The sequence below is a fragment of the Gambusia affinis genome, linkage group LG09 (genome assembly GCF_019740435.1).
Source record: "Gambusia affinis linkage group LG09, SWU_Gaff_1.0, whole genome shotgun sequence".
In the NCBI taxonomy this organism is placed as follows: Eukaryota; Metazoa; Chordata; class Actinopteri; order Cyprinodontiformes; family Poeciliidae; genus Gambusia; species Gambusia affinis.
In genome coordinates this window covers 28,624,712-28,651,172 of record NC_057876.1, presented here as the reverse complement: position 1 = coordinate 28,651,172, position 26,461 = coordinate 28,624,712, and the positions used below count along the sequence as shown (strand labels likewise).

Below are 26,461 nucleotides of genomic sequence, written 5' to 3'. Positions count from 1 at the left end.
AGGTAGCCAGAATATGTTTTATGAAAATTTAATTTAAATGCCATCTGTCATTGTACTGTTACTAAAAAATAAATCTCTGGGATTTACAATAGAAAACATGGATGAAAATAAACCTTACTTCCTTGTGGTTTTGACTGTGCTCCTTTTTGCTCTATCTTGTTCGTTTTGAATTTACTTCTGTTGCCTCCGTTGGTTTCAACATTTCCCATTAAAAATAATCCAACTGTACTTGATGCACACTGAAGAGGTTCCAGGAAGTGAATATCCTGAATTACATAAAACCGTTTTAAAATAAATGTTCTGCTCTGAGTTTATTCACCTCTTTATATTCTCATTTTCTACCTGTTGCCATCTCACCCATATTCAAATCATGCAACTAAATTGTGTATTATCTGTGAACTGTTTTGTGCTCTCTTCTACTTGCATCTTGTTTTTCTTTTGTTGTTTCCTGTGTTTAATGTGGACAATTTACCAAAATAAAGTGAATGATATTACCAGTAAGGAAAAATCCCTGCAATTATGCTTTAAAACCTTCAAAATGTTAAAAAAATAATTAAAAAAAATAAAACAGCAGAACACCCCCAGACAGAAAACCTTTTAATCAAGGCCTTTAACAAAAATTCAGTTTATGAAATATTTCTATTAAAATGTTTCCAGCCAATGCTGAATAAACTTAGATTTCTCTACGTTAGAAAAATCATCACATGGAAGTTTATGAAAGCATTTCCTAGAATTATTTTCACCCCCATCAAGACAGAATATTAGAACAAAAGAAAAGGGTCCCCTCTGTGTCAGAAACAAACGCGTGAACCTTTTAAATAATGGTAAAAATATAAAATCCATCAGTCATCCAGACAACAGATGAAGAAAACTCATCAGTTAAAGTCCTAATGAGTCTGTGAGGCCAGAATCCAGCAGACTGAAAGCTTCTAGTCGGAGGTTCGATGTGATGTCGAGTGCGCTCATCTTCCACCTGAACATCAGAACAAACCATGAGGACACCAGGCGACATTCTGACACAGGATGACAAATAATCTGTACAGAGAGAAGTTCTGACCTCTGAATCCCCGTCCTCCTCCTCCTCCTCCTCTCCCCCTGAAGCCTCCTCCACCTCCTCCAAATCCTCCTCGGCCGCCTCCTCCCCTCCCACCTCTGAAACCACCTGATAGAAACAAAAACAGGAACTAATCATACATGATGGACCTGATTATGTACAAATCCAAGTAGCAGCACCAGCATTCTACAAATGATTGAACATGACAGACTAGACCAACCTCCACGCCCACCGCCTCTTCCTCCACCTCTGCCCCCTCCTCTTCCGCCTCCCCTCGGCGGCCCCTTTTCTCCTGGAGGTCTTGGCAGGAACCTCTGCAGCGGCAGCAGCTTCATCGGATCGATATAAAACTAAAACCGAAGGGATTTAGAATCAGTTCAGTCTGAACAAGAAGCAATCACAGTCTGGAAATGAGTTTTTACCTTCTGCATTTTCTTGAACGAAGATGCTTTCATGTTTTCAGAAAGCTTTACTGAAAAATACTACAGGAATCGGTTAAAGAAAAAGCCAATCCTGGATGCAACACATGAAAATCCTCAGAGGGTTCAGAGCCTAAAATCATGACAACAGAAAGGATACAAAGTCTCGGAGCTGGCCGAATATCTCGTCCACTTTCCCAATCTGCTCCTTGTTTTCCAAGTAGACCGGAGCGTTGAAGTAGGGAACTTTGTTTTCCTCCGTCGTACACTTACACACAATGTCATCTTCACAGGGGTGCATGAATTCCCCCAGAGCTGCAGAGACAAAGTCATTATTACATTAAGTTATTAATATCTAAAAACTAGAGACATCTGCACCACAGATTCAGCTACTTGGAGCAGCATTTATGTCCTGGGAAATTATTCACATTTCCTATTGTTACAGCAACAAAAAGCATTTTACATGACAGACCAAAAGATAATAGTGGACAACTGATTAATGAAAAGAAAAATTCATGGTTTGCAATATTTAATAAATAAAATCTAAACGGTGTGATATGCAGTTATATTCTTTTGCAGAAATAAAGGCATCAACAGCTTAGGGTAAATAATAAAGGCTAATGATAAAATCTATGCAACAGTGAACAAAACATAACAGCTGAAATTAAAAAAAAAAACTTCTGAAATGTTTAGAGTTCTACAAGTTTTACTAAATCTCTTCAGAAAAAGTTTTCTAATCTCAAAAACAGCTGAGGTCATTATGCTGCAGGAGAAACTATTTTTTATGTAATTCAATCTTCTCCGGAACTTGTTGCTCAAATCAGACCTGGTGAAATTATTGTGACAGTAACCACAGCTGTTGTTACAGTTATGATTACTGTCACAACAACAGTTACGACAACACTGTACTATTGTGATGTAGTGACAAAGTTTGGTTTGGCCACTCCAGGTAATTAGAGATCTGCAGAGACACCAGCACAGTCAGCACATGCATACAACATGTTTCCACTTACATACAGCTCCACTTTATGGCATTCAGGTTTACATAGAAAACATCACCTTTCAAAATTTCAAATCTACAGATGATTTACAATCAAAAGCTCAAATAATAGCTGAATTCTGACCCCAAATCCCAGTGGGGTTAAAAAGGAGGCTTTATGGATGCATGGAGCAGCAAAAGCAAATAAGGTGAATTAGTAGCGCTTAACAACTGATAGTGTCATCCAGTACATGTTACTGGATGACACATGAATAACGGCTCTGCTGCCCGAATATTCAGCTGTTAGCATGTCATCACAAACATCAGACTTTCATGCAGCAACAGACTTCAGTTGGTGAAAGCTGTTGTTTCAGATGTTGCAAAACCTGAAGAGGTTGGTTCCAAGACTGACTGCTACCAGAAAATCTTTCTGCTGACAATCTCACCATCCACAACAAGTGACTGGAAATACGTGGATGATATGAATTAATTTAATTTCCCTTGGCATAAATACAATTTTTGGAATTCAATATTAAACCAACCAGGATTAGCCCATAACTTCAGGGTTTAAAACCGTCCTCATGAGCCACCTAATCTCCCGATGAATCAACTGAAAGTTCTTCTGTCTCCTCGGAGCTCTGCTACCTCCGCTGGTTGAACTGATCTTACCCACAACTCGCTCCGGAGGACCGAAGTCTTGCTGTCTGTTGAAGCCGCCTCTCCCACCACCTCGGCCGAATCCTCCTCCGCCTCTGAAGCCCCCACCTCGGTTAAAACCTCCACCCCCTCTGTTGAAACCCCCACCACGTCCACCTCCGCCTCTGAACGACATTTTCCTTTTAAGGTCTGAAATAGAAAGAAATGAGAAGCAAAGTAAAACACAGTGGAAGTTGAACTCAGTCGCATCAACACATGAGCTAACAGTATTAGCTCCTGCTAACTAGTTAGCTTCCTCGCTCACACTCACTTAACAACAATATTAAACTACAAAACATGTTGTAGCACTTAAGATAAAAAAACGAAAAATCTAAACATATTTATTAGAACACATACTTGAATTACTAGATGAGCGCTCTACCGACTCCAATCTCCATGCGACAACACGTGTGACCAGAGGCTGCCGTAAACATAACAGAGTGTATCAGAAAGTGTCGTAAACCTCCTTGGCGTCATCTTTAAAGGAGCAAGCGCAATGTTGTTCTCTGTTTTGACAGCTGCTGCTGGTTAAGTGCTGGTTTTTCAACAGTTTCTTTTCTAATATTTGTTCACTTCCAGGCTTACTTTTCACTTAATAATGACAACAGCAGGACAGGTAAGAAAGCACAATTTTGTCTTTCTTTTCTTTCAACAATAAATAAATAAATGAATTACACTGATGCTTAAATTTACATCCGATTAGCGACTTCCTATATATTTCACATGACCGACGTGTCCCTATAGACGAGTCCACCATGGAGATATAAATTAAATAGTATAGGAACTTTCAAAAATAAGCAGAAAATCTTCGATTATTTCACTTTCAGAGTTAACATTAGTCATGGTTAGCAGTCATACAAATCTGTATGAGATTCTGTACAGCAACAGTCTTCAGATCTGAGTTACGACAATGAATTTTTCTTTAGGAGAAAGAAAGTATTTTTAAATTAAATAACACTTTTTACTGTGAAGCTGCTGTGCCCATTTCTGAATAATCAAGTCTTATGTGTTTTAATTGCTAATTTAGTTTTTACAGGAAATTAATATTTTTATTCTATCTATTGGTTAAACTTATTCAGGCCATGTTTGATCTCCTTAAATATATATACATATATATTTATCGCACCTGTTCTGTGTTGGTCCAAAAGATCAAGCAACCTTTAAAAGCTTCCTGCAATTAATAGGGTTTCTACTTTAAAACATAGACTGAATTTAACAGTAATGCAGTCTATGTGTGACTTCTTCTTTTGTAGTTGTGATGGACCTATAAATCTGTGGGTAATCCAATCTTTTCAGATTTTGAACTAGAGGTTTAAAAACTGTGAAACACTGAGGGTTGGTGTAAGTCTGATATGAACTTCATCAACTGCCGGTTGTTCCCCATCCAGTCGTTATAGCTTCAGGGTGGGGCAAGGAAATTCAATTAGCATATTTAATTTTTTCCAGGTAATCAGATGCATGGCAGCTGTTGCTTGGGAGCCCAGGAAGCCTCTTTCTATTGAAGAAGTGGATGTTGCCCCTCCTAAGGTTCATGAAGTCCGGATCAAGGTACACACACTGCACACAAACATTTGAATTAGTTTCTGATGCAGTTTTAGAGGTTTTCATGCTAACTTTGATGTATGTCATTAAAATATAATCTCAAAGTTATGCAAAAACATATCTGGAAGATAAAACTTGTTGCTGCCTTGGCTTGATAGTCATGCTGGGGAAAACATCAGCTTCCTCTTTGTGAAACTGATCAATTATTTCAATCTTTTGTTTCTTTAGGTTGTTGCCTCAGGCGTGTGCTACACAGACTGGGAATACCTGTATGAGGCTGGAAGAGGAATGAACCTCCGACCTTTCCCTCTGGTTCTCGGCCATGAAGCAGCAGGTGTAGTGGAGAGTGTTGGCCCAGACGTAACCAAGTTTGCACCGGGTAATTTTCATTAAAATGCACAGATTTCAGAGTCAGATTTTGGTTTTACTTCTTCGTTTTTGTCCATTACATCCTCTTTTAATGCTTTTGCTTTCATTTTGTCGTCAGGAGATAAAGTCATTCCTCTATTTCTTCCGTTTTGTGAAGAGTGTGATCAGTGTAAATGTGAGAAAACAAACCTCTGCAAAAAGAACTGGTGATTTCACAGTCATACACCCACGGTCGGATGCATGGTCTTTCCCCCACAGACTTTAATTACTGTCTGATCTTCTTGTCACTTACAGGGAAAACACACAAGCAGGTGTTTTGGCTGATGGGACGAGCAGAATATCTTGCAGAGGTCAGCAGGTCTATCAGTTCCTGGGTGTCAGCTCCTTCTGTCAGTACACGGTGGTCCCCGACACGTCTCTGGCGAAGATCGACCCCAAGGCTCCGCTGGAAAAAGTCTGTCTGCTGGGCTGCGGCGTCTCCACCGGTTACGGTGCGGCTGTTAAAACCGGGAAGGTGAGAGGACTGAAACTACCTGGTTTAGGTCAAGTTAAAGCTGATTTCATAATAGCCATAATAACCATCTTGTGCTATTATGAAAATTCTCCACAAGATGGCAGTAGACCATCCAAGCTTCCTTAGAATATTCTTGTATAAAGGAGTTCAAAGCGCTGAGCATTACTGTTCATATTATTATTTTATTTTTTTATTTATTTTTAAAGGGACAGTCCAACTGGCTTTTAGCCAAAGACTGATTCACAGCTGCTTTTAGGCTTTTTGATCCAAGAAAACAAATAATTATGACACAGATAAGGAAGTAATAGAAAATGACAAGTTACATTGCACAAGTAAAAGACATAAAACCACAGTGGTGTTCTTTTCAGCCAGCGCTTCAGAGAAAAGCCTCGTGTCTGACAACATGACAATGTGTCTGTCAGTCACAGGTTCCTGATTGGCCAATTAAATATTGTTTTTAGAAAATCAGTAAAATTTAATAAATTATATTTTGGAATAATTTAGCAGTGATACCACTTCACTGGCTTCTGATTAAATACTTTTATTGCTTGTATAACATTAATCATTACTGATTTTGAAGTCCGTCCCCAAGCAGTAAGGCAATGTGACCTATGTGATAATATCATTGCGTACATGTGGGTTTGAGCTGCTTTGGTACATCTACATGTCTTATCAAATGGAAAAAGTTAGCCTTGATAGTCTGAGACATTTTCTTGACATGAGCATCAAACTTGAGCTGTGAGTCTCAGATAACTCCAAATATTTCAACATAGATACTTCTTTAATTTCCTCTTGATACATCTTCATTTTAAACTCTTTCTGTGTTTTCTATCTCAGAATAACACATTGAAACAGTCTTTGACATTAAGCAGCCAACTGCTGAGTTAATAATTCTGCAGCCTGATGAGGAGTAGCTGTAGTTACATAAATGACTGCATCATCTGCATACAGTGAGGAGAAAAGCAGAGCTCAACCCTTGTGGTACACCTACATCACATTCCAAATTGTATCAATGCAAAAATGTAATTTATTTTAACACAGGGGTATATATATATATATATATATATATATATATATATATATATATATATATATATATATATATATATATATATATATATATATATATATATATATATATATATATATATATATATATATATATATATATATATATATATAAATAGACCTATCACTGGACTTAATTTACTTGTTGCAAAATGTTGTCTTTAACAATATTTTGCATTGCTTCAAAATGAGCTTCATGTAGCACTGAGGTTTAAATATAATTACTTAATGTAGTGTAATTAATTATTTTTACGTCTTTCATACTCATGCTAATTGATGTGTTGTATTGGATTGGACAGTGCCTATTTATGATACATTGTGTCCAGAAAACCAGTCTTATCCAATACAGGACCAGCAGAAATCTGACACGAAAATATCAGTAGCGCCATCATTTACTATCAGAGATATATTTATTAAATACGATTTAAAATAAAGCTGAGAAAACTGATGTTTGATACATAAATTCTCCATTATACAAATCTATAAACAGTTTGGTTTCTGTTAATTATGTCAAGATGCAAGAAAGGGCAATTTCCCCTTATATTGGTCAATCGTTTTATTTTAAATATGCTGTAGGAGCCGCAGTTTGATAATTGTTATAAATATCGTCACTTTTTACGAACAGAGGGAATTAGTTCAGTTTTTATAAAGGTACAATAAAGCTGATAAACGGGTGGAGAACGAAACTAGACATAACTACTGATATTCTGCTTTTTCTCGCTCTGAGTCAGCATTACCCTGCACGCGGACCCGTTGCCATGACAACTGACAGACAACAGCTCAATGAGCAGATAAATCAGAGATTACGTTCAGTCCTATCAGGGGAAAAAACAAACATTTCCCACTCAATAAATTATGCAGAAACACTAGAACATTCAGTCTGTTACATTATGTTGTCAGGCTTGATGTCTATATTGTCATTATTAATACATTATTAATATATTCTCGCCTGAACACAGCGGTGGTTGATTAGCTGATTTAAACACCTTCTCTACTGATGACATGATGTGCGGGTTGTCCTATTTTAGTGCTAACGGAACCAAAACACATAAAACTGCGCAGCACATGATAAGGTTATCAGAGTCAATAGCAGGCTAGCAACAGTTAAAAGTAAAAAGTGAGCAGTAACTAACTCACTGCTCACTTTTTCAATATTTTCTCTAAATTAAAACTTTTTCCTCACTTGTTAAATGTGAAACCCTTGAACCTTGTTATCTATGGCTGTCATAGGGTTGAATTAACCGCTAAATATTGCGTCCTCTTTTCATATTCTTTGCGTGATTGTGGTATTTTCCTGAACACCGATATTTCTGACTCAACAGACAGCAATGGCGCGTCTGTGGCGCACGATAAGTCACGTAATGTCCCGTCCAAAATATCCATCCATCCATATATATAAATGCTGCTGCCTCCAGCTCTGTCCGCTCTCTCCCACTACTTAGCAGTAGGTGTCAGGTTACATGGTGTTGCATTCAATGTTGTCGGAAAAAAGAGATTAATACGCTTAATGTCCGATTTGCCATAACTTTCTTTTGAATTCAATGTCGCCAGCTGGCAACAGGGGTTGCAAGCCTCTCAGTGGCCATGCCACCCCAGTAGATCCGCTCCTGTTTGAACACATTTCTGTCTAGAAACACGATACGATTCAAACCAGTTTTGATGCTTATTGAGAAATGTAGTTGTTGAACAACTTTACCTGTATCCACATGATTTTTAATGGTTTCTGTAAAGTTACATATGGTCATTTCTGTTGAGTATTTTGGTCCAAATTATTGTCCAGTATCTTATTGTTTCTTTATGGAAGTTGCATTTCTTTTTCATCCATCTTCGCGTTTCCATCCAGGTTGAGAAAGGTTCCTGCTGTGCCGTGTTTGGGCTCGGAGCGGTGGGTCTGGCTGCTGTTATGGGCTGCCAGGAGGCCAAGGCCAGAAGGATCATTGCGGTCGACATCTACCCTAACAAGTTCCAGAAAGCCAGAGAGTTTGGAGCAACAGAATGTATCAACCCCAGAGATTATGGAAACAAGCCCATCCAGGACATTCTGGTGGAGAAGACCAACGGGGGGGTGGACTATGCCCTAGAGTGTGTTGGCAGTCCAGTTACCATGGTGGACGTCATTTCTTTTTTTAAAATGAGAAAACTAAGATTTGAGGTTTAAGTTTTCCATGTAGTTTGTGAAAGACTGGACTTGTTTTGCTGTTTCTAGAGTGCTGCACTGGAGTCCACAAGAGACGGCTGTGGGACATGCGTCATTGCTGGGTGGACAGAGACAGAGTCGATGAATGTCCAGGTTATAAAGATCCTGATGGGGCGCACCCTGAAGGGGACTTACTTTGGAGGTCAGTTCAAAACATTCCAGCCTCATTTTAGGTTTGTAGTTTTACTTCTAGGGGTGAGAATACTTTTGGAAACTGGCCTAATTAAACTTGATATTGTTTTGTTGTGAAGGTTGGAAAAGTGCGAAGGATGTTCCTCAACTTGTGGAGGCTTACATGCAGAAGAAGCTGAAGCTGGATGAATTTATCAGCCATTATCTCCCTCTGGCTCAGATCAATGACGCCTTCGACCTGCTGAGGAATGGTCAAAGGTGAGAAGCTGTTCAGTTTTCACTCAGTATGTGGTTGTTTCCTCTGTTTAGGTAGCTACAGAGCAGAGCTAGACTTAAATCACTGAGCAAATCTCACAACATCTTTACTTCCTGTTTAGTTCATTTCTGAAACAAAGTCAGTTTAAAAAGCTGAATAAGTTTAAAACTCATTAAAGTCTTTTTTTTCTTTTAATGCACCATGTAGTTTATTTCTTAATAACTGCAGTTATGTATTTTCTTCTATAGAAAGAAACCTTGAGTTATCCTCATTATTCATCCTGTTTTTATTTGTTTAGTATCCGAACAGTCATCCGTCTGGAAGACTTCTGAAAGAAGGGTACACCAGAACTGAGTCCATCATGAAGAACTCCCTTTACCCTATGGTTTATCCAAGTTTTAGCAACAAGTTACCACTAGGTGGCAGTGTTGTATCATAGAAAAAAACTTGAACATTTGTCCCTATAATCATCCTATCCCATTTCCATTTATGAAGTTTCTTTTATTTTATGTTTTTCCTACAGTTTATTAAAGTCTTGATGCAAACACCGCTCTCTGATGTCTCTCATTTGAAGAAACAAAGCATGTAATTCCTAATTCTGCAGCAGCATCGGGGTATATTCTCTATACATCTGTCACAGTTGTCAGCTACAATGACTCTGAAGTTGCTTTGCACCAACTTGGACAGGAATCTGGGATAAAAGCTGTGGGAACCAAAAGGCCAAATCCGTCCTCAGCTGTGAGGAACGGCGGCTTCATGTGGTCAGGCTGACCAGATTTCGTCCTTGGTAATATTTTATATATTGAGCGGTTAGGAAAACAGTTGTGGGCTGTCAGAACAGAAGACAAAAGGTTGTTTGGGGAATGCCTTACAGGGAAGAACCAAAATGGCTGTCGAAAGAATTTGTTTTATTGAAGGTCTGTTCGGATCAAATGAATGCACTTGGCAGCTAAAAAGATTTTCCAAACATTGTTTTTATAAAATTGAAAATAAATTTTTTTCTCTTCATCTTTGGTTCCTCTGCTGGTGCCATTAATCACAGACTTCAGTTTAGATGACCTGGTTTTACCTTAAAATGCGAAGCTAAGGCAAACTTTTAGGAAGTGGAGAGCAGATGCATGGAGATACTGAATCAGCGGAAGGAAGAGCGAGACGAGTTCAGACAGGTGTTGGAGCGACGGGGAGCCATTGTGTCGGACATGCTCACGGACTTCTGCTGCTTTTTCTTTTTTAGGATCAACTTTCACTTCAGGTTCAGCTGCAGCTCTGGTTGTCTTTGTTCCTATCAACTGTAATCATCTACAGACTGAAACGTTTCACTTTCTTCTTTCCAAAACAGCTCAAGCTCCATCAGATGGGGATTATCTGAGACAAGTCTTGCCACAGCTCCCCTGTTAAATTTAGGTCTGGACTTTGACTAGGCCATTTGTACTGAGGAATTTGCTTTGATCTAAACCATTCCATAATAATATATCTCACTATATGTTTACAGTGTTTGTCGTGCTGGAAGCTGAACCTCCACTTCAGTCTCAGGTCTTCTGAAGCCTGTAGCTGGTTTTCTTCCAGGATTCATTCCCACAGCATAACGCTGCCATCACTATGTTCTGCTATAGGAATGGTGTGTTCACTGCACTGTGAAGTGAGGGGGGTGTTACTTGTCCTCCACACAGACATTTAGATGTAAAACAGAAAGTTAAATGTTGGTCTCGTGAGATTTGCGTGACTTGCCAAAAACTTAAAACTTGATTTCTTTCAAAAGGTTTCAAGATTTTGTTAGGAATAAATAACTTTCTTCTTCCTTATCTTGTGTTGGCTTATCACAGGAAATTTTAATTAAATTAATTAAATTTGTGGTTGAAACGTGGCACATTGTAAAACAAAAACCTTCTAGAGGTTTAGATTTACTTCTATTCTACCAAAAAGTTTGTTAGGGAATAAAATTATATAAAAGGAGAAACAATTTGGAAATGGCATTTTATTGATTTGAACATTATTTTTGCCTCAATATTGAATGGAAAATCTGCGTAGGGAATACAGTAACCAAACCCTTTGCTTTTCTGCTTTTTGTATGTTTTCACTGGTACTTTAAGCTTCATGTCCTTAGGGTTGAAAGGCCTCCATTCCATCACCCTAATCTTTAGCTCCCTGCTCAGATTCTCTATCAGATTCAAGTCTGGACTCGGATTCGGCTGCTACTTCCAGTCAGAAGAAAGACGTAGGTCAAATTAAGAGATTACTTTGAATTTAAACCTCCCAGCGGTGTGAATCATTTGGGCTTAACTGTGTGAATATTTTCTCAATATACAGCAAACCTGCTTTTTAATCTGGAATTAGTGTCATCATCATTCAATTTAGTTCTACATGAAATTTCATTTAAAAATGGTTTCTCTGCAGCAGAAACCCAAGAAGGAAGCATTGTGAGTTTTAAATGAATAACAAATTTCTATTTGAGAAGCTTTATGGGATGTTAGCTCAGCTTCAATGTTCTGGCTCTTCCTCAGTAACAACAACCACCAAACAAGCTTGGAGAGGGACAGGTGTATTTGCTGGAGAGTAATATTAACATTGGATTTTTCTCTGTAATGGTTTCAACCAGGAACTATTTAAAAAAAATTTTTTTTATGAGTATGTGACATGAATTTTTTCAATCTTCTTTTCTGCAGATCAACATTGGAACAAGAAACTTAGTCTGACCGTATTATCATTCTATCATTCTATCAGTTTACATGATGAGTTGATTTACTCACAACTGATTAAACAGAACTATAACTACAATGAAAATGTTTTTCCCCTGTTAAACGTTATTGAGGTCATGTTTGGTTGCACTATAGTTTTACAATCTTCCACGGTGGCAGAATTTTTTGAAAAAATATGCTTAATTCTTCAAAAATAGAAACCAAAAGGTTTCAGCTGCAGGTCAAATGTTTGTAAAAGATTTTTTAGGGCCAGCCCAAAGCACAAGCAAACTAAGTGGCTGCCTGGAACCCTGGGAGTGTTTTACTGGTCACACAGAATATGGATTTTAAAACTTTAAATGTGCATTTCTATTGATCAAGAGTCAACATTTAAATTTGTACAGAATGATTCTGGATGTTAAATTAAAAAGAGATTAAAAATGTTATTTAAATTATAATTCTAAATACTTTCCGGGATTTAAAAGAACTTAAAAATGTTCTGGTTGCATTCATACAGAAGAACATCTACATGGTTACTATCAGTAGGGTTAAAAGTCATAATCTGTAAATATAGTAATTGATAATTTTATGTAGGTTAAATAACCTCTGGGTCTTTAAATCTTCCATATAAATCTTAGATTTAAATGGAAGTGCCCCATATATGTTTGCACTAAAACTGGCAGTAATTATTGCCAGTAGTTGGCAGAAGTACAAAATTCAGGTTCACTATCCACTAATTCACTAAACAAAAATCTGAACTCCACTAACACTAAACAATAGATAAAATTAGTGCAAGCTAACACTAAGCACATCAGAAAACAGTTGCAGTTAATACTAAACATTAAGACAACTGTCTCTCAGTTGGTATCACATAACTTCATTTCCTTCCAGTTGACGACTGGTGTGAGACTCTCAAATAGCAAAGTCCTCCTTCTCAGGTTTGGCAGCTGATTTTACTACATATTCTAACTTTAAAATCATATGTATTGTGACAAAAAGTTTATCCAAGGCATAAAAATGAAAAAGAAAAAATGGGAAAAATTGGTTCAAATACCCATAATCTTGAAAACTGGCTGTCATCCTGAAGTTCAAGTGGCTAAAGGGAAATATGAAAAACAAACGACCCGAGGAGTGAGCATAGAAATGCTTCTGCTTGTATCCACACTTCATTTAATTTTTTTTTTACAGTAATATGCTGGACTAGGGATTTCTACAATCTCAGGCCAATCCTGAAGTTTTCTGTTCAGAACAGTTTGAAGCTGAGAATGTGATTATAGAGAATGCAGTATTTCCTATACATAATTATAGGAAATAATACTGAGCATCAAATATTTACAGTGTTTGAAATGCACAACCAGAGCAGCACTGATCTGTTGGCAACACTGCAAAAATAAAATATCCAGTGATGATTAATTTGTTAAATAAGTTATTAGATTTAGATTTGTGTGAAATAAACTGAACTGATGCAGCTCCACAGCTATGGTGAACAGCCTACTTAAGTCACCAGAAGCTGCCCATGTGAAGCCCCCGTTTTAGCAGCAAATCCAGGCCATTATACGCCTAATGCCAGGCAATGGCTGTGACATCCCTGGTCTTTCATTGACACAGATTTAGCTTACTTGTCAGAGGAATATACTTAACTCGATTTGAAAATGGCACAACAGTGAACTAACTCAGTGTTTGGGAAGAACAGCTGTTTTAGTTGAAGCTTTAGGGCACTGCAGGGGCTTTCATAAAGAAGAAAGATTAGAAAACGGCCCACTGACTCGATAAACATTCATCACAGTTTCTCCTTCAACTGGAAGACGAGTATTCTTCTTTAGATTCCTCCAAACTCTTCCTCTTTTTTGCTAATTCAGAACCTTCATCCCATATAAATACTATATCATGCTTTTCTCAATGAGCCGTGCCAGATCACATTTCATGTTTTGCAAGCTGTTAGTCATGACTGCGTTTTCTAGATGAATTGCAACAGAAATAGACAACAAAGAGCAGGATTACGTAGACCACACATAGCTATTACAGCAGAGACAGACAAACACACGCTCACATGGAGGGATTCATGCGTGACAGCTCTAAGCTTTTGTTGTCTTTTGTCTGACAGTAGCAGTAAGGTAGTAATTGAGAGATTAGCTGGAAGGTGCTATCATGACACTCCCTTGTTTTGTCTCTCCCACATTGGTCAAACAGCTCATCAGCAGCAGGCATGGGAAGAAACCATGTGACTTATTTTAGCTCTTTGAGTCGTCCTTGAATGACTTGGTACAAAAATGTTCTCTGTATAGAAAAGTATAACTGAAACCTTTTCAAAGCAAACATCCCGTCTGAGTTTCTACACGACAGGAATGGTCAATCAGATCATCGCGTTATGCCCACGCTCACTTGCAGTAAACAAACCTAGTTTGTCTTGAATAATTGCCGCCTGTGGGACCTGCATGGGGCTTTTCAGTGACAGGGTGGATATAAATGTCACATCCAAATCCCTTTAGCAAATTTTTGCATTTCTTTTACCTTTGTGTGTTAACTTTGAGTCAACAAAACATCTCCAGTTGGTTTGTGGTGGAGGTAGAGAGAGAGACTTTTCTCATACACTCGGTGGCTTTTCCCAAATCCCTGAAAACGGCACAAGCGTGAGGAAAATTCTGGGAGATTTAGTTTCCCTCGAGGTCTGCAGTTTACCCGCAAAAGTCTGAGAGCATTCCTGGGAATATGTACAGCTGTTTTCTTACTATAATGTTTTTTTTGCAAATACAAAATTATTAAACCTCTTTAACTTTTTGTGCATTTTGCCAGGTTAGTTCAACAAACTACAGACCATAAAGTGATTTTGTCTCCAACATTTTTGTCCTTGCAGACCCTGAAATTTTGACTCATTTCTTTTAAAAATAGTTTCAATTCAGTCAAACTGAATGGAAACTTTAGTTTTCATACAAATGCAGCTGAGACTTTTCAGGTCTATATCTGGAAATAATAATTTTATGCATAAATTAGACTGATTGTTTGGAATCAGTTTCAGCTGAATGGCTCTTTATGCCCTACCAAAGATCTCTCTTTAGTTTTCTCTTACATTTCTATCTTCCCGATGCGTCCCGGATCATTTAAGTGCTCCTTCAAAAGGCTTTCAAGGTTGCGGTAAGACAAGGAACATCAAAATGAGTGTGTGGTGAGTCGCAGTTACCTTGTTAGACAACCGCCATAAAATAAATCATTCTGTTTTTCTCCCTCTGCTCACAATAACTCACTGTTTTCCAAAGATGAGACTTCCAAATCAATGTTCCTTGGCTCGCTGCCTGGCCACAAAGGGATTGGGTCGATCCCAAAAAACACACTCCGAACTGAACACAGCTGACTGAACACTTTTCTTTGGGTAGTAATTGTGGTGAACAGTAAAGAAAACCTGAAATGATCCATTATAGGTGTGTCGGTCCATTACTCATTCCAAAGCATTGCACTTTTAATAATAAATATGCAGAGACTCAAGTTTGTAAAACTGAATTGATGTTGCAGTAGTTCCAGAACTAAAAGCTAAAAAAAAAAATGATTCTATGAATCATTTTTAATCTCTTTTTGAAGGTTGCATAGCTTGCCATCATCACACTCAAACTTCACGATCATTTTTGAGCAGATTGTCAGTTTTTTCTTGCAGTTTTTAGTAATGATATTGATTAATAACAATTCCACTGAAAGGTTCTTACTCATCATGGGCATGAACACAATTTTCTTCCTAGGCCTTTGATGACACATTTAGGTTTTTGTTTTTTTTCAGAGTGGAATAATTGTACAACAAACATTTCCAAGAATTTATACAATGAAATTTGAAATTTTTCCACATGATGTCAAATACAGCAGATATTTACATACACTCAACAGAAAGACGTTTTTCTTCCTTATTGATGAAACAGATTAAACACGTAACAGAAGAGGCAGCTGGAATCAAACTCGCAACTTTCTTCAATTCAGTTCAATTCACATCAAAAATACTTTATTTATCCCAGAGGAAAATTAAATGTTTGTCATGATTAATACCATCTAAGTATCTTCAAAGAGATGATACTGTGAACAGGAAGGACCTCCAGTAGCAGTCAGTTTTGCAGACAATCTGAAGACCTCTGACCAAAGACTGTATGACAATCTCTGTTTTGACATGCTAACAGCTCAGTTTCTGGAAAGCAGAGACATTATTTTACAATACCAGGTTCTGGATGACATCATTAGTTGTTGGTAAGCTGCTAATCCACCTCGTTTGCTTTTGCTGCACCCCTTTAAATCTCTCTTTGTTTGTACAGATAGAAAGCCGACAGAAAGACGTTGGAGAGTCTGCAGACATCTGGGAACAAAAGTGATTAAGTCACTTCAGAGTTGTTGTCATATTTAGACAGCGCAGTGAACCAGATGGACTTGAATGCACCATGTTGGGAAACCCCCTCTGGTCTGGCGCTTTGGACTGTTGAACGCTGCAGGTAACCCTGTGTTTTTTAATGTGCCTTTATAATGTAATGTTTAGAAAAAAGATTTGTGAAGCTGCTAATAGAAAATTAGCCTTATAGCTACCTTGAACGGTTCAGTTCAACAGCCAAACATTTATGTAGCGTTTTTGTCTGAAATGTCACTAAATATAGCAAGAAAGTCGCTGAGTTGGCAACAGTGGGGGGAAAATGAACTGTGAACGTTCAGACTTGACCTGGTGGGTTAGTCTGTCAGTCAAACCTCTCACTGCAGAGCAGAAGAGGACAGAGGCTGATTTATAAACCTTTGCAGACAAAAATAAGATCAGTGCATAAGATGTGCTTCGCATGTAAGTATCGGCCGATCACGATCCCCCAAAATTAAGAAAGTCAGCAGCCAGTTAGTTTTCCACAGAGTTGGTATTGTAAGGTGAACTTTCCTGCTAGTAAAACACACATACTTAAACTTTAGCAACAGATTACATGTCAAATATGTAATCCTAAGCAATGACAGTTGGACTTGGACTTTGTTTTCACAGCATCACGCTGAGAGAACCAACAACCATCCTGCTTTCAACTAAAACTCTCCCCGTCGCCCCTCAACTTAGCTGCACTTTCTAAATGTTTGACTTTATTTTCTGAATCTCATACAGCAAACAGGAACATGGGCAGATTATCTTAAAATTATTCTCAGTTCTACATACACAAAAAAATAAATGTCATCAGATTCCCAGAGTGAGGGGAAAACGTCTGTCTGTCTGTCTGTCTGTCTGTCTGTCTGTTTGTCTAGACGCAGGGGTCTCAAACTCCAGTCCTCAAGGGCCACAGTCCTGCAACGTTTAGATGTGCCTCTGCTGCACCACCTGAACAGAATAATGAGGTCATTAAGGCTCTGAGAACTGATCTACACAGGAGGAGGTCATTAAGCCGTTTCATTCCAGTGTTTTGTACCTGTGGCACATCTAAAAACTGCAGGACAGCGACTGGAGGACTGGAGTTTGAGACCCCTGATAGAGTCTATTCTAATGAGTGGAACTGAGAGCTAAAGCTAATAAGCAGGCCATTCCTAGTCTTTTAAATAAACCTTCTTTCTCCCCATGTGGCCCCTCTTTTTTGGATTATAAATAATGTATATTTTCCCAGCAACACACACACACACACACCCACACACACACACACACACACACTCCTGCATGCACACACACGCACCCCCTCCCCACACACACCCACACACACATAACAGCCCTCTCACAATGTCTCTTTTGACTTCTGAGCTGCCGGTAGAGTTCAATCTGGTCTTCAAACACATCTTATTTTCTGCCCTCCCCCAGTCTTATTGGTTTACTTTAATTAGTGATATTGAAAGCAGGGGTAAATGAGAAGGGGGGTGTGGGGGTGGGTGGGTTGCCTGTGGTGGTGGTGTAAATACTGAAAACAAACAAGAGAGCTGAATGGGAGGATGGTGGCGGGCGCAGTCCTGACGCTGCTGCGCAGACGGAAGAGGACACATGGTGTAAGCAAACACTCGTAATTGCATTAGATTCCCCTGGCACACGGGTAATCTAGCCTTCCCATGTCCCAAAACACAACAGGACACCTCTCCTTCTCCTCTCCATCTTTGTCACATTAGAAATTATTCATGCAAAACCCACAGTAGAGTCACTGATTATTCAACAAGCAGGAGAGAGGACTAATTATGTTTTAGGGCAGCGAGGTGTGGAGTGTCAGGGAGTGTGTCACTGTCATGTGTTTGAGAAATGCAGCAAATCTGAATGCATGCATAATCATCTGTTATGTGTGTGTAGATGTGTGTGCGTGTGCGTGTGTGTGTGTGCATTCTCACCTAGCTGTGTGAACACTTGTGCATCCCATTAACCGTTGTCCTGTTTGATATTTCATTCCTCAGCCCACATGTCTTGAGAGTATGAGCAAACACATTTGGTCGAATGTGATGTTCTCTGAGCAAACAGCAAAACCTGGCCTTGGTTTGAAGCTCTGACTGTCAGGTGTGACTGTAATGGGATGTTATGAACCTCACCGAGACGTCCACACACCTTCTGCTAAAAATGTAGAAGCCATTTTATTTCAGGTGAACTCTTCTTGGATCATTTTCCACCTTTTTATTTCTGCTATCTGAGTTTTTTTTATTATTTGTGTACGAGTCAATCTCATGCAGGTGCTAAAACCACAACCTCCACTAGGTGGAGCTGTAATTTTTCACAAGAACAAGATCCACAGACATTATACACACTCTAATGTAAATCATAATTTTTATATGCATATTTATTTGCCACTGCAAATAATCAGAACTTTATAAAGAGTAAGCACAACAAATGACATCAGATTTCCAAGTCTGAATATTTAATAAAGTATTTTACGCAACATCAGAGTTGGGTAGAGTAGCCAAAAGTTGTACTGTAGGAGTAGCACTACTTAAATATAATAAGTAATAAGTAAATATAATCAGCTACAATCCACCAACATTCCTTTTTTAAGGCAGAACTTTGAGTTTATTTTGGTATTTTTGGAAATCCTGTTGTGTTTTTCACAGATGAAACCGCAGCTCTTAAACTGTTTAAAGCTTCAGCAAAACAAGCTGCAGATCTTAAAATGCAAAGCAGCACGTGCTCTGGAGAGCAAAGCCCTGAGGAGGTAATGTTCATAGTGAAAGCACATATAATGCATCATTAGCAAATGAAGAGTTTTAGTTGGGTTACCACCAGCAGTAATGAGAGAAACGGTTGAGGAAAAGTCTCAGATCTCTGATGGTATTTAGCGGATATGCGAGGCTTTGAGGCAAAGCCACTGTGCTGGAGGGTTTATATTTGTGTGGCCCAAGGGCCAGTGTAACAGAAAATAAACAATACGTCCCAGTTATTAGGGCTTTATTAAGGCCCACAAAGTCCTCAGTCTTGAAAGGGTTTATGCCAGACAAATGCGTCCAGTAACGATTCCATTTATGGGCTCTGATCACTCAGATTGTTATATTGTATTTTCATATCACAGGATTATTACATTTCACCCACAGAAATGTCTTTCTTGGAGACAACAAAGAAAGCACTGCTGCACAACAAGAGATTGCCTCATAATTTAAAGCTGACTAATTATGTTTGTGGTAATAACTTTGCAGTCCACACAATTAGCTTCTATTGACCGCCCACATAATCACTAGCACTTGGCTTAGCAACAGCTACCCACACATGATGCTTCATCTCTAATGACTGACAAACAAACAACCAAGGAAAGACAAGGAAGGAGCAGCGGGAACACCCACCAAGTTGCTTTTAGCCTAATATCCGCTAAGCTCCGGACACCCCAACGAAGTCGGTCTTGTCTAACCTGGCTCTCACCTGTTTGGAAACAACTAAATTGCCCAGGGTAATCCCTTGTCCCCAGGGTGCAGGAGGAAGATTTCCCCACCCCAGAGCTCCGTCCTGCCCTGACAAGTCGGTGCACTCTGCAGACCGATGGAACACCCACAGTCACCGCCTCATGCTAACTGAAAGGCCTTTAGCTCAGACAAAATGTTTACAAAAGATCTGAAATGGGAAAGTATTTTTATGTTATAAAGAAAGAAATAAAGACTAATATTAAAAATTAGAAAGGAAAAGTTGAAATGAAGACTATTGCTTTTTACATTTGATCTAAAAAATATTACTTTCTGTTTAAAGAAAACTGCAAATATAATTATGGGAAAATGTGATGCCGACTGTTTTGAAAACTGTCACTCTTTTTCCCACACACAACGTCTCACCACTCGGTTAAGAAAACAAATTCATTTAATTCTTGTGGTGAAGAACCAGCACTCTACCCACCAATTGGGCTGCTACAGTAAGTCTGGCCTAGAAAATGATCCTTAAAGTGCCTTGGAAAAGTTTTCACAACAATTGAACTTTTTCACATTTTACATTGGATATTCAGGCTGGTTTCCTGCTGGGAGGTGAACCTTCACCTGACTCAGCATCTCTGCAGCTTCTTGTATGATCCTGATTCAGATCCATCCATCTTCTCATCAGCTCTGATCAGCTGAAGAAAAGCAACTCCACAGGATGACACTGCCACCTCCATGCAGATAGTGTGGCCCATTTTCTGTCACTACAAAGTTTAACTTCGAAGTTTGTGTCAAACTGGAAATGATACTTTTTTCCATAATGTCTACTATTTTCCACTTCCATAAAGGCCAGATTTGTAAAGCACATCAGTAATTTGAGCTGAAGATCTCTGCAGGTCCTCCAGAGTCACAGTGAGTCTGAAAACCAACAACATATAAAGATAAACTTTGACCTGCTCCTTTATATCTCTCTCTTTCCTTATAACTGCAGTACAGCTATTCTTTCTTTAGGTGGAGCAATTTTGCAGAAATGGTCAGAGGTTCTAGAGAGAAACGGACTGACTGACCTGGAGGACATCTGCATTTCTGCTTCAGCTGCCACTGTAATGAAGAACAATATTTGGCATAATTTAGTTGCAGTAAATTGATCTTAAATTGTTCAATTTTTTTTCTCACATTGGATACCAAATAATATATATTCAGATTTCTCTAAAATATTTTTAATTAAAGAAAGACGATAGAAAAATGATCGTTTTAGTCGATAGTAATAGCTTAATTTTATTTCAACAAATGTATTCATGCAAAATTGTCGTATGACATCAAACCACATAAAGTAACAATAATATGGAATGACTGATTGAAAACCAAACATTTTGATTGGATGTTTCAATATAAATCAGAAGTAGCAGAGTTTCCATCTGCGGTCAAGGTGTTCAAACCTGGCTACCTCTGAGCTCAGCATCATTAATCTCTCTCCTGTCTGCCAACCGTACAACATTCATCATGTGACTGCATTCAGGCTTTTACATTTCATCCAAATGTTTCTGTTCATAAATGCTTTTAATGGCTCTCTGCCACCCAGATAAGAAATTAAAACAGCAGTAAATGGAGCCTCTTTGGTTTGCTACAGTCGAAACCATTCATCTTGATTATTGTCGGCTCCTTCAATATTCCTTATCATTGATAGAGCGTGTGTGTGTAGGGGTGTGTGTTGGTGGGCGTGTGTGTGCAAGCACAGCTGAGGCTAAATGCTAGGCTGTCTGCATCAGAATCCTGTTTTACTCTGTGTAAAACTGATTTTCTTTCAAAGATTATTCACTTTCTTTTATGTTCATTTGGACATTCTGTTTGTTTTGATTTGAATCTCTAAAATCCTTTTTTTTCAGCTAAGAGTTAAAGAATTTATTAAATTAAAAACAATAATTTCCCCTATGGAAATCTTGGTGCTGTTTTTTTGCCAAGACATTTTTCTCTCTTCCACAAAATTTCTTTCAGCTTTAACCAACAGAATGAGGATTTAGTGTCCTCCAGCAGCTTGACTCAGAGGACAAGTTTGGACCTTTCCGACTTCTCCGAATGAAAATGATGGAGTTTAAACTCATAAACTGAAAAGAAAGGCTGTGCTAACTCATAGAAGCTCTGCTGCCAAAACTGTCCATGATGAAACATTTTCAAACAGACTATTTTATCCATTTATGTGTTTGGATCATTATTTTATGAGGTCTTTCTGTATCATTTAAAGACAATAAATTCTAAGTTTAAACTACAAATTCAATGATAAAAATCATAATCTGAAGCATTTTTTAACAATAAATTTATGTCTGCTTGACATTGCTGCAAGCCTGGTGTCTTTTAATCTATTTTTATACTTATCTGATAGTGATTTATCACTATCAGATAACTACCTCATATCAGTTTATCTTCATCCTTTTGCAAGTATTAAAACAAGACTTTACAGCCAGTTACTTCATTTAGACGTGGTGAACTGCAGGATGAGAGTCCTTACATCACTTGGCCTTTCCTAATGATGTCTATGAACCACCAGCCCACATCCCAGAGAGGCTCATTAAAGTTTCAAACCTTTGTACTGCATGAAAGAGTCAGAATCCTTTGGGATGGCAGAACTTTTCAGATTAGTCCACCTTTCCCTCACTTAAATATTCACAATATATAAATTTGCACAAACTTTTAAAGTTTTCTTCCAGGCCAACCTGCAGGGGAATTTAAATTAGCTCAAGATCACAACACTGACAATCAGTTTCCATCTAGCTGGGATAAGTTACGACTGTATCATGACCACCGCTGAGTTATGTCTTCGTTGTCTGCTAAAGATGTGCTTAAGAAATACCATGGAAAAGACATCATAAAATTTTATGACACTCAGGCATGAGAGCAAGAAGACGGCCATAAATCTTTGAACTCCAACCCAGGAGCCGTTCTTTGGCCAGACGACTCCTCCGTCAGGTGGAAGGGGTGTCTGTGCAGCTGTGTGACCTCACAGCAGGTGTATTCACACACACCATGCTCATTTTTATGAAGAACGCTTGAATGCTAAGTCAGCAAGTTATAATATGCACAAACTTTTCCACATCTTACCGTTCAAAAATCACAAACCTAAGAGTTCACGATTTTCTGTGAAGAGTTTCAAGGAACTTGAAAACTCCTGCAAAAATGTTAAAATGCCAACAAGATGGAAAATATCTTGGATGAACTAAAGTTTAAATCAGTTCCAACATAAAACATCTGTTGGACTTAGTTTTCATCGTTCCATCAAGCATTTCCTTATTGTTTAGGGGAACAGCAGATCCTGAACATGTTCACACTACTCAGGGGGTTTCCAGAGATTTTTCAACCAGACCTGTTGTTAAACAGAGGCATAACCAAGGTTTAACTTTGAAAGGACTGAGTCTGTCATTGTGTGTAATTAAAATAATCCCAGTAGCTCCAGATAAAATGAGTTTTTTCAAAGTTCTCGTCATGTAGCGTTAACGGCTGAGTAAACAGACAACAAGGAATTCAGACAATAGAGTTTCTCATTAGTCTTTTAAAAAAAACAATGTTTCAAAAGATTTTTCCACAGACTCTTTAAATGTTTCCTCACAGACATTTAATCATCAGTTGTCTATTGTTTAGGTAATTTATTGTAAACATCGCAAAGAACAGAAAAGTATTATATTATGAACCATAAAGAATTTAAAGCTGCTAATGTCTCCAAAATCTAAACAAATAATCTCCTAAAACTTGAGAGTCTAAGGGAACTTCCTGTGATCCACCAAGAGCATTTGGCTGCTCCTAGAGAAGCTACAACCATCTACTGTACTTTTCATTACCTGAACAACAGCAACAGATACTCTCAGCACATTTGAACAATGCATCTGACTTCTGAGATTAAGTTCGCATTAGACTGGCACAAAATGTTTCTGTGGGCTTCTAGAGTTGGGGAAGAAGAAAGATTTCAAGACTAAAGTAGTGTCCATTATTCCATAAAATCAACTTCATAGATCTGTCAGTCGAACCTCCAGAATAAACAGTCTAATTCAAATATTCAAGGCCAACGATAGATTTGCAAGGAAGGATCTTTTTAGAGTTCATCCATCTATAAACGCTGATTTTTAATCTTCCAAAACATGTTTTATGTGGATGTTTTACGTGAAGAAATAAGAAAAACAAAAACAGCTGCTTCCTTTAAGTATGTTACAGTGATATTATGTGTATTTGTCTGGGATTTTAGTATAAATAGATAATTACTGCTGAGATATTACTGTGGAATCAGTCAAACTCAAATTACACACAGTTCACTTCATTATAATGGTTTTTGACAAAATGTAATGTTTGTTACTTGTTTGCAGTTTTCAACACAATTGGTTATTGTGATATATTTTATCACATAAAACAAATTTATATAAAACTTGACTTGACTAGTATAAAACAAAAAGACAGGTTTTAATTATTGGAGATATGGATGGAGATATATATTTAACTGAGAGCAAACCAACTTTTGCATTCCAAGGAAGTTGTTAAAGTGTTGTTAATTAAGGCCAAAGTGAACTAAATATGACTATTTCTATTTTATTTTGTGTTTCTATTTACATTTGTTCTCCAATCAAGCTACTTTGGTCTTTATGTGGGAACTGCATATGTTCATGAACACCTTAGCAACAACAAGCAGTTGATGATAACCAGGGCGGACTGAAATGACCACGTTGGACCTCTGAGAAACAATTATGTCTCCTGTCTGAACCTGTAAAACTGCTGCAACATCAGCCACGCCTGCCAACAATCGTCACCAGACGGACAGACTCATGCTTCATCCAGTTGCACCAGTTTACCACACCTCACCTCCAGTTACAACAGCCAACAATCATCATGTTGTCAGCCAACTCCAGTGAGTAACAAGGGAAAGATCAGAATAGAGCTGCTAATTCTCTTGCACACAAGTCGGTCCTCTTTGTATTTTATATGATTTGTATGTTATTTGTATGTCTGCTGTGCTACAGTTTCATATAACAGCCAATTACTGTTCTGGCCTTTCACAGGTCAGGTTTTTCCTCCTACCTTTAAATGAACAGAACCGAACCGAACCGAACCAGCTGGTAGAACCTTTTTTTTCCCCTCCTACCTTTTAATTGGTTTAAAGCCCTGAGAGGACACAACTGAACTTTCAAAATAATAAAGACAATTACAAAGAACTCTTCAACTCATTGTTTCCTTTGATGCCTACATATCTCTCTACCTTTTTTCTTGTTTTCTGTATTTTTGTTGTTTTCATAGTATGAAAAATGCTGTGATAAAAATAACCAGTTCATTGGGTTTACATAACCTTGACAAATGTTTGCTGCTTTGAAATATTCAAGTAAATTTCATTCTGTAGATAAAACCAAAAGCCATGGAGAAAACAAACTGCCAGACAAAAGGTGAATCACAAAACTTGTGTGGGGCAAAGATAACACAATTATTTTTTTAAGTCAACCATGAAGAGGACAATCAGTCAGGATTTATTTTGTTGATTTTGCTGAAGGTTTGATGTTTGTTGAAGTGACTGTAAATTAAGCCTGGAATGGTTTTTGGTTTATTTAAATGACAAATTTAGCTCTTGTTTAACATCACTTAATGCATCCACTTCAAAGTCCATTATGGTGTCATTCATGCCTCCTTGAAGACTTGATCCTTGTGCTATTGCACTACTGTTTGCAATGTGTATTTTTAAAGTGTTACTCCAGAGTTAACATGGTGAACAAATTCAACACTCACTCTTTCACTCACTAGTGCTCTTTCTGTTATTTCAGCCTGTAAGAATATACAACTGTGACATCGACAGCCAGACGGTGGCGACTCGGCTGATGACTGAGGACTCACCGGTGAACCTGGATGTTTCCAGTTCCAAAGAGATGAATGGCTCTGGGACCACTCACTAGTAAGGACCCGTTAGTGAGGAGCTTTCTGATAGAGAAATGGAAACCACCTCAAAGATGGATGAGGAGGGACAGCAGGTGCTTCCTGATAAAAACCCAGCTGTCGGCAAACGCACCGCGATCACTGTAGCTGCAGAATGAAGTTTGGCATACTCAGCCTGTCTATTAGCATGAACAACAGATGGAAGGCATAAACAGCAAAATCTCTGAAATGTTAAAAGGCCGAACATATGTGGCTGTACTGAATTCAACCCAGACAACCCGTCAGTCCAGAAGTACAGGGCGCTCTGGTAGCTAGTTACAACAAACAGATCAGGAATCTCCTGCTTTATCTATGAAAAACAGAAAATTATAACACTAATGCATTAATGCAGTAAGATTTCTGACAACATCCTGATGTCTGATTGGATCACATAAACAACTTATTGTATTTTTACTTTATCAGCTGCAGCTTTAGTTCATAGCTTGCAGATGGGACCTCTCCGTGGGTTCTGTGTATTTTTACAGTAAATCTGTTGGCATTAATAATTTTCCAATTGCAGATAAAACGAGCCACAGTGTTGGTAGTAATGTCTGACAGCAGACCAACCATTGTTAGCCTGGACCTTTCAGTATTTGGCAATCGATCCGTTCTCTCAGCAGGATTCTAAATCAACTAGAATCAACTAGATCCCTGTTGGAGGGACTGAGGCTGAATTTAGTTTTAGAACAGAATGATCCCAGAACTGATATGTTTTTATATCAGGTAAAAAAAACATATGAACTGACATAAAGCATAATGTTCAAATGTAACGTTCTCAAACTTGCAGGGAATTCAGAAGTGACTCTGTAGCTGCAGGGCAGCTGTTTATAACATGAAAAATACAAAAATA

The 26,461-nt window shown here is 38.2% G+C and overlaps 2 protein-coding genes across 2 annotated transcripts; one reads left to right on the top strand and one right to left on the bottom strand.

The window, feature by feature from the left end:
* Window positions 1-584: 584 nt before the first annotated feature.
* Window positions 585-3,614, bottom strand: gar1 (GAR1 homolog, ribonucleoprotein). The gene is made up of 7 exons (XM_044126128.1): window positions 3,506-3,614; window positions 3,122-3,298; window positions 1,634-1,788; window positions 1,477-1,536; window positions 1,275-1,404; window positions 1,058-1,162; window positions 585-973 (listed from the first exon to the last, which is right to left on the bottom strand). The coding sequence occupies exons 2-7, from the start codon at window positions 3,282-3,284 to the stop codon at window positions 963-965; spliced, it is 624 nt and encodes a 207-aa protein (XP_043982063.1). The 5' UTR covers window positions 3,285-3,298; window positions 3,506-3,614; the 3' UTR covers window positions 585-962.
* Window positions 3,615-3,628: 14 nt separating this feature from the next.
* Window positions 3,629-9,777, top strand: LOC122836534 (alcohol dehydrogenase class-3-like). Its single transcript, XM_044126126.1, has 9 exons — window positions 3,629-3,764; window positions 4,595-4,696; window positions 4,919-5,069; window positions 5,178-5,265; window positions 5,354-5,573; window positions 8,485-8,748; window positions 8,848-8,980; window positions 9,090-9,228; window positions 9,525-9,777. The coding sequence occupies exons 1-9, from the start codon at window positions 3,747-3,749 to the stop codon at window positions 9,556-9,558; spliced, it is 1,149 nt and encodes a 382-aa protein (XP_043982061.1). The 5' UTR covers window positions 3,629-3,746; the 3' UTR covers window positions 9,559-9,777.
* The last annotated feature ends 16,684 nt before the right edge of the window (window positions 9,778-26,461 follow it).